General features: G+C 44.6%; 1 protein-coding gene across 3 annotated transcripts in view; it reads left to right on the top strand.

The window, feature by feature from the left end:
- PHAF1 (phagosome assembly factor 1) overlaps positions 1–16,027 on the top strand; it is a 64,862-nt gene that overhangs the window by 13,420 nt on the left and 35,415 nt on the right. For all 3 annotated transcript variants that reach the window (XM_040408996.1, XM_040408997.1, XM_040408999.1), the window contains exons 3-10: positions 3,091–3,173; positions 8,528–8,611; positions 8,702–8,745; positions 10,067–10,146; positions 10,254–10,348; positions 11,636–11,733; positions 11,823–11,935; positions 14,677–14,810. In XM_040408996.1, the coding sequence (XP_040264930.1) occupies positions 3,091–3,173; positions 8,528–8,611; positions 8,702–8,745; positions 10,067–10,146; positions 10,254–10,348; positions 11,636–11,733; positions 11,823–11,935; positions 14,677–14,810 (731 nt within the window). The remainder of the gene's footprint in view (positions 1–3,090; positions 3,174–8,527; positions 8,612–8,701; positions 8,746–10,066; positions 10,147–10,253; positions 10,349–11,635; positions 11,734–11,822; positions 11,936–14,676; positions 14,811–16,027) is intronic.

Raw genomic sequence — 16,027 nt, 5'->3', positions numbered from 1 at the left:
GTGACCATTGGGTTCTTGGTCTCCTCCCTTTCCAAGGTCCTTTTCCCCTGATTACTTAGTTTGGTGACCAGCTCTAGGAAGAGTCCTGGCTGTTCCAGACTTCTTCTATTTAAGAATTATGAAGGCCACTGAGCTCTTGGGAACTTTCAGTGGAGCAGACGTTTTTTGTACTCTTCTCCAGATCTGTGCCTCCACACAATCCTGTCTCTGAGCTCTACAGGCAGTTCTTTCTTCCTCATGGCTTGGTTTTTGCTCTGATATGCATTATCAGCTGTGAGACCTTGTATAGATAGGTCTGTGTCTTTCCAAATCATGTCATCAACTGAATTTGCCACAGGTAGACTCCAGGTCAAGGTGAAGAAACATCTCAAAGATGATCAAGAGAAATGCGAGGCCCCAGAGATAAATTTCAAGTGTCAAAGAGTCTATACTAAAATTTTTGTTTTTCCTTTTTAATAAATGAGCAAAGAATTCTAAATTTCTGTTTTTACTTTCTCATCATGGGGTACTGAGTGCAGATTGTGGGGAGAGAACTTGAATTCTTTTGATTTCAGCACAAGGCTGCAACATAGCAAAGTCTGAAAAAAGTGAGAGCCTGAAGACTTTCCTAATGCATTGTGTATATACACTGCCTGTCCAAAAAAAAAGTCGCCACCAAAAAAAAGCCTTTAGCTTTGATTACGGCACGCATTCGCTGTGGCATTGTTTCGATAAGCTTCTGCAATGTCACAAGATTTATTTCCATCCAGTGTTGCATTAATTTTTCACCAAGATCTTGCATTGATGAAGGTAGAGTCTGACTGCTGCACAAAGCCTTCTCCAGCACATCCCAAAGATTCTCAACGGGGTTAAGGTCTGGACTCTGTGGTGGCCAATCCATGTGTGAAAATGATGTCTCATGCTCCCTGAACTACTCTTTCACAATTTGAGCCCGATGAATCCTGGCATTGTCATCTTGGATTATGCTCGTGCCATCAGGGAAGAACAAATCCATTGATGGAATAACCTGGTCATTCAGTATGTTCAGGTAGTCAGCTGACCTCATTCTTGGAGCACATACTGTTGCTGAACCTAGACCTGACCAACTGCAGAAACCCCAGATCATAGCACTGCCCCCACAGGCTTGTACAGTAGGCACTAGGCATGATGGGTGCATCACTTCATCTGCCTCTCTTCTTACCCTGATGCGCCCATCACTCTGGAACAGGGTAAATCTGGACTCATCAGACCACATGACCTTCTTCCATTGCTCCAGAGTCCAATCTTTATGCTCCCCAGCAAATTGAAGCCTTTTTTTTATGGTTTGCCTCATTGATTAGTGGTTTTCTTACGGCTACACAGCTGTTCAGTCCCAATCCCTTGAGTTCCCTTCGCATTGTGCCTGTGGAAATGCTCTTACTTTCACTATTAAACATAGCCCTGAGTTCTACTGTTGTTTTTCTTCGATTTGATTTCACCAAACGTTTAAGTGATCGCCGATCACGATCATTCAGGATTTTTTTCCCGCCACATTTCTTCCTCGAATACGATGGGTCCCCACTATTCTTTCCAGTTTTTGATAATGCGTTGGACAGTTATTAACCCAATTTTAGTAGTTTCTGCAATCTCCTTAGATGTTTTCTCTGCTTGATGCATGCCAATGATTTGACTCTTCTCAAACAGACTAACATCTTTTCCACGACTACGAGATGTGTCTTTCGACATGGTTGTTTAAGAAGCAACCCCACGCTTAGAGAAAAGTGTGTATGTTAAAAGAAACTGTGCTGGGAAGTATGACAAAATATGGGATAACTGGGAGAAATGCAGGCTACAGTGTCCGGTTTAGCCTTTCCTCGTAGTTGGACTACGGGGTAGGAAGAGGCGCAGTATTGGTTTATGTAGGCTCTCTATCTCCTCTATCCTATTTTACTCTGGATGTATGCTGTATGAAGGTGTGTAGTACTACGCAGGTCGGGTGTGCAGAGGTCTGATACACAGACAGGAGGTGTACACCAATGGATGTGCCTTTGACATGTTAATAAGATGTCCAATCTTGGAGTTTGGATCCGCTCCATCCCTCGGGTAGGGAAGGGGGGGGGGGGGGGTACTGGGCTTTAGTTGGGTAGGGAGGGTTGGTTTACTGTTGATAAATTATTGCATGGGAAATGTGGTTCTGTACCAGATATACTTTGTAACTAGAATACGTGATTTTAGGTGCTTCTTGTACCATGGTTTATGTTACTTGTGATACTTATGTAAGTAACTATCTGTCCGATCATGTAATGCTATGGTATTTTTGTCATCAACTGTTGCATGTATGCTGTACAGACTGTCTTCCTTTGCTTTTTCGTGATTTTTTGAAAAACCAAATAAAAATTATCTGATTTAAAAAAGAAGCAACCCCAGTTGGGGTTAAAAAACGTGTTGCCAGCTAAAAGATAATCGCCCGTGCAGTAATTATCCAATAGGAGGCTCATAACTATTTGCTTAGTTAAATCCAGGTGACGACTTTTCTTTTGAACAGGCAGTATATATATATATATATATATATATATATATATATATATTAATTATCCTTTCTGCTAGTCCTTTCACTAGCTAACCATTGCACGTTCAGAGGCACCCTGAAAATACACATCTTATGAAAAGCTTGCAACCTGCAATAACCCCGTCTTGACCGCACAACGAAATAAGCAGCTTCTGTCCTCACCTGCTGTTTCTTTCCTTCTTTTATAGAATGTAAGCCCTCGTAAGGGTAGGGTCTTCCTTCTTCTGTTGTAGACTGTCAGTGAGCTCTGGTTTATTGCACTTGCTTGTTTTACCAGATTATTCAAGTTTTGCATTTTTTTGCAAATCCTTGATAGTTAAGCACCCATTATCCGACCATAAAGATAATTTGCATCAGAAATGTTTTTGGGGTTGTCAATCACATGAATGAGTTGACATAGGACCAGTCTTTTTATGCCGCCCACCTTTTATGTTATATATGAGAAACTTAACATCTTTGCTTTTGTTATGTCATTTACTTTATCTTAGTAGAAGTGCATATTTGAGTGGTCTTTAATGTTGACCTAAACCAGGACAGATACTAATATCACCTTTCCTTTATAGGAATGCCCCTGGCTCAGGCAGTAGCAATCCTCCAGAAGCATTGCAGGACCATCCGGAATGTGCAGAACCTGTATAGCGAGCAGGTAGGTTTCTCTGATTTGAAGCACGTCACAGTCAGCTGCCATTGATAAAAACCTGTTGTTCTTCACCCTGGAGAGGTGGACCATCTAAGCCATAGTCGGTGTGGCACTGGCTGGACTGAAGTGTGGATTCTAAAGAATCTCCCATAACTCCTGAGATGAATTCTGGTTGGATTCTGAGTTCGTGGCCTCCAGAATAGTCAGAGATTATAGGCAATAATGTTCATAAAGTAGTTGTGTAGTTAGGAACAGAGTTCAGGATCAGAATCAGGAGTAAAACAACCAGTACCAGACGAATAATCCCAACGGCGAGACAGGAGTGATATTCAGGAACAAGGTAATGGTCAAAACAGGAGTCAGGATCAGGTCAGAACACACAGGAGCCAGGCAAAGATTCATACTAATATCTGCAGATAAGGAATGACTGGCTGATTACACTTGAAAGGGAATTTCCAGGAACAATATAAAAATGGCCTCCAGCAAACCATTCTAGAATGGGTTGTCTCCACTTGTAGAGCTGCTTAGGGGAATGAGGGGTGGGCCAGGCCCCTCTACACTGCAGTCTGGCACCGCTGCTGTATTCACTTCACATTGCTGAGCTTTGCTTTCAGGCTACACAGCTTGGCCGCATATCTCATACACAATCCCTCCGTTACTATCTGTTGTAGAGCAGGAACTCGGCAGGTATAATAGATATGCTGTCATGGCTGACCAGCCTGATGTCACGGCTGAGGATGGGGAAAACCCTCAGCCGTGCGGTATCAGCAGATGGAGTGGTCGCTGCTCGACCAGGCCAACAGGATAGGGAGCAGGTGACCTCCTAATCGCATCCCTAACCTGACCCTGACTCCTAGCTACATGAGCCGACCTTGATGGTAGGAGGGCTCATGCTCCGGAACCTTGAAGTCCCTGCTAGCCCTCAAGATGGCCCTAAACTAGGAGCTGGGTAGACAGCCCGTTCCTCCTGGACACGGAGGAACAGGAGTCTAAAGTGGCCAAGCAACACAGACAAGGAAACATAAACAGACATATGGCAGTGACAGGTAAGTGAGCCTAGTACCACACTTACCTGCCACAGACACACAACCTGGAACCCAAGTGCTGCTGTCCACAAACACCAAAGACAGAGCACACCACACACATCACAGGAAACCATATGCTGCAATAAGAAACGACCAAACAAACATCTACCAAACACCATACATGAAGTAAACACACAACCTCATAAACATAGAGAATCACAATTTATGACCACAAGGGTGGCCCTCACTGGCAGATGGAAATGTGACCAGGAGAGTTCCTCCAGCTTACAACAAGGCTGGAGTACCCCTCAGACATCAGGTCTAAACTGAGGCTTTATAGCCCATGCAGCCACACCCACAATCGGACACACCCAGTGCACACACACACTAGGAAGGAAGTTAACCCTTCCAAGCCAGGGAAGGGAAACACACACTTAAAGGAGAAGTGTCCAAAACACGAGACACACTGTGGCTGTTGCCGCAGGCAACGACATGGGTGGCACTCATGTCCTGGGAGTCAGCCCGAAGGCCGGGACACTGCCACCACATGTACACAACGACTAAACGTTGCCACGGGCAACCACAGTGAGGGGAACATGTAAGTGCACACCACACAACACAGAGTGCATACAAACACGCACACAACTCCAAGGGAACCGCACACAAAGCTGTTGTCCGCGGCAACCGCACTTGAGGCTAACAACATAATGCCTCAAGCTGCGGTTGAAACTACAACCCAAACCGCGGCCAACTGTATGCGGCTCCCAAGGAGTCACGGCCAAAACCGTGGCCGTGACACCTGACTGCAAAGTGAATGCAGCACTAGAGTACAGTGTACTGAAGCCCCGTGTCCCCTCACCCCCTATTAACCAACTCTACAAGTGGAGGCAACCCATTCTAGTCATATTCTAGGATGGGTTGCTGGAGTCCATTTTATAGCATTACTGGAGAACCCCTTCAAATAGGCAACCAGGCGAGAGATCATCAGCAGGCATCATTTTCCTGATCAGCCAACAATGCTGGCTGTGGTGATATGGAGAGATGTGGGCACATCCAGCAGGGCTCTGGCTGAAGACGGCATTGGAAGAGGCAATGTCAATTTTAGGTTGATTTAACGCACAGCAATTCTTGGAAAAATGCTGCAGTTTTGTGTCAGTTTTTTATGCAGTTTTTGTTAGCCAGAGCCAGATGTGGATTAAAAAAAAACGTACAGTTAGTACTTTCTTATGCTTGATGGGTTCACTTCTAGCTTTAGCTGTTATAATTGCATCATAAATTTCCAATTTCCCAAAACAAAACAAAACCTTTTGAAACCACCCTTTGGCTTTGTGTAGCGGAAAAAATGTGTATTTTTCAGTGTAAAATCTGCAGCGTATGTGACCAAAAGCCACTACAAATGGTGTCTAAACTCTGCAAATTTGATGCAGAGTTCATCCTCTGCCTTGCAAATGGAGGAACCTGTGGCCGATATCCACAACATAAATTGACACGCTCCACATTTTGTATATTAATGTTTTATTAGGGTTTTTCCAGAATAATCAAATCAGCATTGAACAGTGTCAACGACAAGAATAATACCAATGGTGCAGTACAGAAAGTAAGCATAAGAGATAATTTTCAAGTACATAGACTGAACAAAAAGGCAAATGTATAATCCTATAACTACAGGCATCCAAACGAACACAAAGAAAAAAGACAATAGACATAGGAGACAAACAAACGAGACAGCGGGGGGGGGGGGGCTACAGCATAGCGAGGAGGGCCTCAACCCTGGTGTCTCAAAACAAGGATGTAGAGCGAAAGTCATCCCAGGGGCCCCAGGTCTTCACGAACCGGGACGCATCTGAGGGTGTTACACTGATAAGGTCTTCCAACCTCTGGTAGAGAGCAATTTCCTCAAACCACTCCTCAGGGGAGGGGGGAGAGGTGGATTTCCAGCGTCTGGGGATCACCGCTTTCGCCGCCTGTATCATGTATTTTAATAGAGATTTCTTATAAGCTGGGGCATTCAGAATGCTATCAAACAGCAAAAAGGTCTCTGGGGAGTTCTGCATGGTGACCTCAGTGACCGTTTTGTGGACAAAGTCCCAGAAAGGGCGCAGCACACTACACTGCCACCAGACATGGAGCATTGTGCCCTCCTCCGTAAGACATCTCCAGCAACGATCCGATACTGTCGGGGACCATCAGTGGAGCAGCACCGGCACTCTGTACCACCTAGAGACAATTTTATAACTCGTTTCTTGAGCTTTGGTAGAAATCGTGGATTTGTGAGACAACAAGAAACATTTGTTCCATTGAGCAGGGGTATACTGCCTCCCTAAGTCACATTCCCATGCCTGGCAAAACGGGGGAGGGCACAAGGACCGCCGGTGTATAAGCAGCTTGTAAACAGAAGATACAGGACGTAGGACCGCAGAGGGGGAAAGACACATCTTTTCAAAGTCCGTTAGGTTGCGGGATAAATTATGAGTCTTGGCCAAAGAGGAGTGGAAATAACGAAGCTGTAAGAACTCAAAAAAGCCACGGGCGGAGGGGGTCGGAGTGTCCAGTATATGAGATAGGGGCTTCAATGCAGAACCTGAGAGGACATGACAGAACCGGAGAGGGCGGCTTCGCGTGCCCGTAAGGAAGGGTCCAGTCGACCGTGCCGGGGGAAAGTTGGGATGTTCAGTTATCGGCAATAAAGGGCCTTTAGGGTCGATTAATGACGCCATTCGGTTTATGGAAGACAGAATCAAAATGGTCTGGTGCGCCGTAAAAGACATGTGAATGCAAAGGGCATGGTAGTCCCGCCAACCATGGGAGGGCAGTAATTGAGCCAGGGGCAGAGTCCCGGGCAGTATGAACCCAAGCCTTAGACGTGTCCGTGCGATGCATGTCCGGTAACCGGGCATACGCAGTAGCGTGCACGCTCCACATTGCATGTTAAAGTGGACCTAAACCTTTAGGAGAAAGCATGATCATGTAGCAGAGCGCTCTGCACTGTCGGCTTTCATCCACTCTGTTCAGCACGTAGAGCACGGAACCACATAAAGTATATAGGATCCGTACACCACAGGCTGAACAGAGCTTATAAAAACTGACAGAGCAGAGCACTCTGAGAAGTGTTGCTGCATGATCGTGCTTTCTCCCAAAGGTTTATGTACCCTTTAAGATATATGCGGATTCTGGTGTGGACGCTTCCTTGAGCATATTGATTTGATTTTACATGCAGCGATCTCCTCCACAGGGGTAGGAGTGATTGCTAATGCATCACTTGTCCCCTTACAAAATCATTGTTTGCTGGCAGCAGAGTTGATGTAGCACGATCTACTGCCGGCAAAAGACGATTTAGGTGAACGCATCAACAATCCTATTATCTGATGAACAAGCATTTTGCGCTTTTTCGGGTAATCAGCTGCACCTTTACACTGGCAGATTATCGCTACTGAGAGCCCATACAAATGCTTGTTAGTAATAATCTGCCCGAACATCAAGCAGTATAAGGGTGCCTTCATACGTGGCAGAAAATTCAGCGACTAAAAATCTGTTCCATTCACCATAATGGGGCTTGCAGAAATCTATGTTCTAGCTACCCCATTCAAATGAATGGAACTGATTTTCAGTTGTGGAATTTTCTGCCACAAAATCTGCCGTATGTGAAGGCACCTTAAATGGGGTCTAAGACAGGCTGCCTGCTCACTGAAGGATCAAACTACATCATCTCATAGAAGTCTGGGGAGGGGGTGGGGAGCAGTGAGCTGCTGAGTGAGACAGAGAGACGCAGGTATGATTTAATAGCTAATAGTAAGTATTATATGTCGCCACAAGTGCTTTATTCACATCTATACTGCTCAGCACTTCTCTGTAATGCCCAGTATGCTGATTCTGAGTGAGTGAGAGAAATGAAGCAGAATCTGCTGTCTCTGTGTGTATTCTTTGGGCAGACATGTTGAGCATCTAGTCTCCACCAATCAGGTTAGAGACACCTGGAAATTACAGATCAAGCCGCAGAGGGAAAAACTGCTGCAAATGCCAGGTAATATAATGGTCAGATGTAGTGCTATCACTCATGTATACACATATGGCCGCTTATTCTGAAGAGTCTTTTGAAATAATGGGTAATCTTTAAACAATAGTTTTGTCATATTAGTATATAAGACTGCATGAAAATGTTTTGCATGAAAATGTTTTGCACAGTTGCTTGTCGTATGTGTCCTTCAGAAGGCTTGAATCATACAAAGGCTGAGTGATCATTCTGTTTGGCAGTCTGATGGGTTATCCTCTAGATATGGTCCCAATGAGTTCTATGATTGGGGTTGTTTGCTCTGATGAACCTGCTGTATCTTCCAGTGTCCACTGAATCATGACCTCATCCTCAGCCTGACTCAGGACGGGATCAAACTGCTGTTTGATGCTTATAATCAAAGGCTAAAGGTGAGAGACTTGTACGTATCCATTACAGACGGGTAGAGGCGTCCAGAGTCGGATCACACTGACATCTCAAATGTTTATCTCCTATTTCAGGTGATAGAAGTTTATGATTTGTCAAAAGTAAAATTAAAATACTGGTGAGTAATAATATTTTTTAATTAGACATTACAAAGTAATAAACTAATCAGCAGTTCAGACATGAGGAGTGAGTGCCCTGCTCACAAGAGCTTGCAATCTGTGAGGAAGTAGGGGAGGCACAAAAGGCACTGAATAGCTTAGTACATTATGAGCTGCATGCGTCAGCCACCGGCCCGTTTATGTAGTGCTTCTGAGGGCATGGTGTCTGTCAGATACTGTTGGATGAAGGGATCAGGTTCTGAGGAATAATGTTGAAGGAGGGTGAGTGGAGAAGTATTAGATCAGTGAATGTGATAGACCACCCTAAAGAGATTTGCTTTTAGGGCACGCTTAAAGGGGTTGACTGAGAATTTAATATTGATAGCCTATCCTTAGGATAGGTCATTAATACCAGATCAGTGGAGGTCCAAGTCCTTGCACTCCTGCTGATCAGCTGTTTAGAGAGGAGGCGTTGCTTACTGCTTACCAAGCACAGTGCCATACATTGTATAGTGGCTGTACTTGGTATTGCAGCTCAGGCTCATTCACTTGAATGTAACTAAGCTGTGACTAGAATATGTGACCAGTGAACATGATGTCTCTGGCCAAGAAAGAGGTTGAAGTGCTCACTGTAACACAGTGGCCTCTAGCTGATCATCGGGGTGCCGGACCCCCATCGATCTGATATTGATGAATTATCCTTTAACCTCTTTAAAGCTGTGGTGCAGCTCAAGGGAAGTCTTGGAGACGGGAGCGAGAGGTTTGGATTAAGGAGGATGTTATTCTTAGATTGTCCCAGACTACTGGGACCCACGACAATCATCTGTTGGAAGAGGGTGCAGTTCTCCCTGCGCTCTTAAGCCTCATGTGTGCATGAGGCTTTAGGCCTGTTCCTAGGCAAGTGACGATGTCCCCATCCATCGGTCACGTGGCCTGTGCACAGCTCCGTCCCATTCAAGTGAATACAATACCAAACACAATCACTGTACAGTGTACGGCGCTGCACTTGGTGAGCTGTAAAGAGACCGCAGCCCTCCGGAGAGCACAGCCACCTCTTCAAACAACTGATCGGTGCGGGTGCCAGGAGTTGGATCCCCACCGATCTGATATTGATGACCTATTCTGACGGCAGGTAATCAATATCACATTCCTGGACAAACTCTTTAAACCTGCCAAGGACTATTTTAGTCTCATGCTGGATTAGCAGGATTTCCAGACTATAATTTGCTGATTGAAGGGAAATTACTGTATTTGCTTCTTTGCCCCTTTTATAAACCCCCTCTGTTCACACATTTGATATTTATGTATTTCCACTAATTACGCCTGTTTTTATTGTTCCAGTGGAGTTCACTTCAACTCGCAGGCCATAGCTCCCACTATAGAGCAGATAGATCAGTCATTCGGAGCAACACATCCAGGAGGTAAAAACACCTCCTAGCTCCTCTATGAGCAGCTTGGAGCCATGATTATAATAGCTTTAGTCTACCTGGGGTAAGACCAAAGTAATCTATGCCTTTGTTTATTGCAGTATACAACTCAGCTGAGCAACTGTTCCACCTCAACTTCCGCGGTTTATCTTTCTCTTTTCAACTGGATTCTTGGACAGAAGCCCCCAAATATGAGGTAAGACATCTGGCGTCCTCTTCACCAGTGATGGCCAGTTCGCATTGTTCGCCCGCGAACACATGCAGGATGCCATCTTTTCTCACAAGTCCGGCGAGGCGCAGGTTAGTCCTTACCTGTGCCTGTGCGCAAGCCGGTCTGAAATCAAATTCGATCACCGGGAGCAGGCAGTTCCGAGAACAGCCACCGGGGGCCTTCATCAGGCTGTTCTCGTAACTGCCTGTTCCCGCTGACCGCACTTGTTTTCAGACCGGCTTGCGCACAGGCACAGGTAAGGACTAACCTGCGCCTCGCCGGACCGTGAGAAAAGATGGCAGCCCGCATTTGTTCGCGGGCGAACAATGCGAACTGGCCATCACTGCTCTTCACCCATGTATCTATATCATTATTTCTAACACATTAATGGGGTTGTCCATTAGATAACATTGGATCCCCTATCCACAGGATAGGTGATAGCGTGTCTGATTGGCGGAGATGTGATCACTGGGGCCTCCCCAATCACTAGAACGAGTTTCCTGTTTGAATGGAGCAGCGGACATACATGTGTGCTACCACTTTATTCATCTCTTCCCTTGTACTTTGCTATTTCTGCCAGACTCATAGAGATGAATGGAGTGGCAGCTTGCATGCTTGTCTGCCGCTTCATTTAAATGGAGGAACACAGGCCCCTGTTCTAGTGACGGCAGGGGCCACAGTGGTCAGACCCCTGCCATTCAGACACTGTGGATATGGGATACTTGTAATGGGACAACCCCTTAAAAATGCCTCCCCATACGCCCGGGTCTCTCGCACAGGTTGTACTTCACTTGCTCCCTGGCACCCGCGTTGCTTCTGACGCCTGCACAGCCGCCGCTGCATGTCACCCGCAATGTTATGGAGGCTCATACCTGTCGTGGCCTGTTTTTGGCTTCCTCCCCTCCCTCTGATACCGGATGTTTTCATCCGCGCAACGGGGAGATGCAGCGGGGACCAGGAGCGGGTGCCGGGGAGCAAGGTAAGTACAACCTGTGTGAGAGGCCCGGGCGTATGGGGCGGCATTTTTATGGGTTGTATAACCCCTTTATAATTGATATATGACTATAAGAGCAAGAACTAACTTAGATTGTGAGCCCCATTGGGGACAGCTTGATGCTAATGTCTGTTAAGCGCTGCCGAATATGTCAGTGCTATATAAGCGCGATAAATAAAATATGAATCTAAATAATATTCATGTAGTATGACACCATGTGTTTATTTGGTGATTGTATTCATTAATAATAAAGGCTTATTATTTTCTTTGCTTTAAAGCCTAATTTTGCCCATGGGTTGGCATCGATTCAGATACCACATGGAGCCATGGTGAAGCGCATGTACATCTACAGCGGTAACAGCCTCCAAGATACAAAGTGAGAAAGTGGTTTAAACTTTTACAGCCTTTCTTCTTTGTTTCACCCGATGTTATGCCATGTTACATCCTGGTTTTCTGTCCTGGTAGAGCTCCTCCTATGCCTCTGAGCTGCTATCTGGGCAACGTGTATGCAGAAAGTGTTGACGTTTTGCGTGATGCATCTGGACCTTTAGGACTGAGGCTCCGTCTCATCAGCACAGGTATTTCAGGTTGTATGAACTTCTGTTGTATATACAGGCACCTCAAAAAATCTTTATATACGTTATTTTAAAGAAAAACTCAAACTTCCATTGTGGTCTAGCACAGGGACATCTATCTTTACTTCTGTTCCGGTATACAGTTTAAAGTAGTACATATATAGACTGCTATTGTGTGTGAAAGAAATCATCGTAAGAATAAGGGTTCGATTGCACGGCAACACTGTTTGCGCGACAGCTGACTAGCGGTGATCCCATAGAAATGAATTGGCTCACCATGCCTGTCGCAAGAAATCCAGCAGTGTTTGATTTCTTGTGACTTGATCGGCGAACTCATTCATTTCTATGGGATCACCTCTTGTACAACTAGTGTTGCCGTGTAGCCGTACCCTAAGGCCTCATGCACACGACCATATTTTTCACTGATCCATTTTTCATACTTCAAATGATAGAACATGCCCTATTCTTGTCAATATTGCAAACAAGAATAGCCCTTTCTATCGATGGGAGTGACACAAGTATGGAATGCAGTCGGAAGGTATCCGTATTTTGCGTGAGGCCTTAGTCATACACTTGATGGTATTAGACTTCACCATAAGGCTGGTTTCTCACACAGGCATTTTTACCAGTGTTTTACCGCCTCCAGATGTTAGCTGTAAGGCTATAGGAATTTATTGAAATGCAGTAACATGCATTTAACATTTTTTTATTTTACTTTTTGGGTCTATTTTTTCAGTGTTTTTTTATGTCGCAAAATGGTTTGGCTTTGGTGTTTTGCCTCTTTTTTTTATTTTTTATTATTATATATTTTTTTGTATTTTTATGCCATAGACACCCATTGTGGCATCAGAGGGGGTTACATAGTTTCCTTTCAAAATGCATGGCTTGCAAAAAAGTGGCATGCGCTAAAACACACTGTTTTGTAAAAAAAAAAAAGCCACAAAATCTACCATAAAAGCATATGTGAAATCAAAGAAAATGGTGGAATTTTTTTCTGCCATTTTTTGGACTAATAGGCATCCTAATGATAGGATTTTAACCAATACTGGCCATTAGGTAATGGGGCCAATAACATTTCTGTTAAAGGGGTTATCCGAGTTATTTTTTTGTTCTTTCTATGTTTCTAACTAGGCAAATGTAACAGCTTTCCAATTAACTCACTTTATCTCCAGTGGCTGGTTTCTCAGATTTCACTGAGGGTCACATGACCTGTGATGTCAGCTTCTCTCCCTGCTCTGATAAGGTTCGTTTACAAGCCTGTAAACAAGACCGTGCTGGCCACGCCCCCTTCACTGCCGTCTGCTCTCTCTCTCCTAAGATTCTTAACCCCTTCAGCTGCACATACTGGCTAGCTGCAGCAGTGACCATTCTGGGCACAGGATCTGACAGACTAGAGAGAGCATTGCACAAGAAGGTAGGGGGAAGATCCTGTGTGTATTAGCAGTGTCATTATACAGCTGGGACTTGTGGTCCTACACATACAACATGCTGCAGAGTCTCCCAGCAGGCAGACATGTCACTCAGGGCAGCTCTTGTATTCACTCCCTGAGGGGCAGAGATTGTTTTTATTGCATGTAAACAAAGGGCCAGAAGAAAAGAACCAGGGAAATGAGGAAATATATATATATATATATTTTTTTTTTTTCATAAAACTTGCTTAGCTTAGTTATATATTGCTGCCCATCAGATTTTCAGTGCTATATTATTTTTTATCATAACTCGGGCAACCCCTTTAACAGTCCTCCATTGCTCTCACTCTGATCTGTGCTTTGACCACATGATATCTGCACTTCATAATTTAGGGTACAGCTACATGGCGATGAGTTGTGCAACACAAAAATATGCGTGACTTGTCGTGTGAAGCCAAGTCACAGCCATATTACAGGTGAGTCACGTGTTTCATTGAAGTCAATGGAGTAAAAGTCGCACGTAACATGCAACACAAAATCCAGTAGTGTTGGATTTTATGTGACGCGTCATGCTGTGACACCATTGACATATATTAAATACCGCGCGACATGTTGCTATGTAGTGGCACCATAATGTTTACATGGAAAGACAAAAATACATATTTTTTTAACATCTCAATAATTTGTACATTATCATAGAAATTTCATCAAATTGGACAGCGTAATATGTTAAAGGGGTTCTGCAGTTTGTTTAAACTGATGATCTATCCTCTGGATGGATCATCAGCATCTGACCGGCGATAAACAGTGAGAAGGCCGCGGCACTGCTGGAGCGCCGCTGCCTTCTCAAACAGCTGATCGGCAGCGGTCCCGGGTGCCGGACCCCCGCCGATCAGATGCTGATGATCTATCCAGAGGATAGATCATCAGTTTAAACAAACTGCAGAACCCCTTTAATATTGGTGTCAGGGGCTATAAACATAAATCATAGCTTTAAAAAGGTCTGACCTAATGTCTTTTAAAGGGTCTTTAAAGTGTTATTCCCATCTTGTAAAATGATGGCAGTTTCGCTAGGATGAGCCATTACTTTATGGGACCCCTCATGATCCTGAAAATGACTAGACCATAGCACTGATTCAGTACTTTATTGGTTTTCCCTGCACAGCCTTGTGGCCAGGCCGCTGTGGTGCAAGGAAAGGCCAGACCAAAAATCTAACCCCTACCAGTCATGAAGTGTTGCATATCTTAGCGATTTGCTGTCACTTTTTGAGATGGGAATAACCCTTACATGAGAACATTTTGCTGACACTAAGTCTTTTTCCCTTGTTTTCATAGGTTGTGGTCCGGGAGTGATGGCTGAAGCAAAGACGCGGACATCTGAGCGCTGTGTATATTTTGGAGATTCCAGTCAAGATGTCTTGAGCACACTTGGTGCACCACACAAAGTCTTCTACAAGTCTGAGGATAAAGTAAGTAGGCAAAACATGGACACATGTAATAAACCTTCTACTTTGCCCGACTCTTGCATGGTGAAATTACTTGTGGCTAATTATGTATATGATGACGTTGGCCAAGCTTCACCACTGTGTTATATGGTAATCTTTTACTCTTTTTGACAGTAAGGGTGAAGCCCCTACAATTGCATGACACTTAAGAGTGGAGTCACACCTGGTGCCCACTGCATGACCGTGCCGTGGTGTGGCCAATGGTTTGCGAATGAATTAAGTGTTAACTGACTGGTGATTGTTAATGGACAGTATAACAGTCTCCAACCAATTAGTACTCAGTACATTTGCAAATCACGCCAACTCGTGGCTTTTGGTTTGCACCATTGTCATGGCCTGAACATGCGAAACCCCATCTACCCACGGTGTTGTATTGCCTTGTGACCTACTAACATTATTGATTCATTTTAATTGGATCTACTGGTGTTGTCTGCAAGGTACTTAAAGGGAACCTGTCATGTTGAACATGGTGTTTGAGCTGCAGGGCAGCATGTTACAGAGCAGGAGGAGCTGAGCAGTAAAGCTTGTATTTCGTTCATTTAAATGCTCTTTCTGGGCTTTGAAGTCCAGGAGGCAGCCCTATCAATGATTGACAGCTACGTGTATCTCTGTATGAACAGTTATTAAAAGATGGTCCTATCCGTTATTGACAGCTGTCTCCTTGACTTCAAAGCTCAGAATGAGCAGGAATTTCAATGGAAAAATAAAAGTTTTGCTGAATCTTTTCCCACAAAAATGTTATATCAATCTGCTCAGCTTCTACTGCTGTATAACACGCTGCCTGCCGCTCAGACACCATGTTGAACTTGACAGGTTCCCTTTAAATTAACTAGACCATTCACTTTCTGAACTTTCAGGTTGCCCACATAGCAGCCGTTGCAGTGCAGGTTGTTTGTGAATTATGTAGAGTACTGAGGTTACAGCCACACGTCGTGTTGCGATGCTACCATACAGGCCACATTGGGCTCTAATTAAACTAATGAAGGCCGTACTGTTTAGTCGGTCTGCATTGATAACGGCTGCCCAGTATAGAAGGTAACGTGTGGCCATTAACGGTGCAGATTGCCTAAACAGTGCAGTCTATATTAGTTTAATTAGAGAGAGCTGCAGGCCATACGACCATGCGGTACTGGCCCACAGCACAGTCTGGTTATTTACAAACCGCACAGCCATTACCGACA

This window comes from Bufo bufo, chromosome 10 (genome assembly GCF_905171765.1).
Source record: "Bufo bufo chromosome 10, aBufBuf1.1, whole genome shotgun sequence".
Lineage (NCBI taxonomy): Eukaryota > Metazoa > Chordata > Amphibia > Anura > Bufonidae > Bufo > Bufo bufo.
Note: the sequence above shows the minus strand (reverse complement) of the source record. Positions and strands in the feature narration are given on the sequence as shown.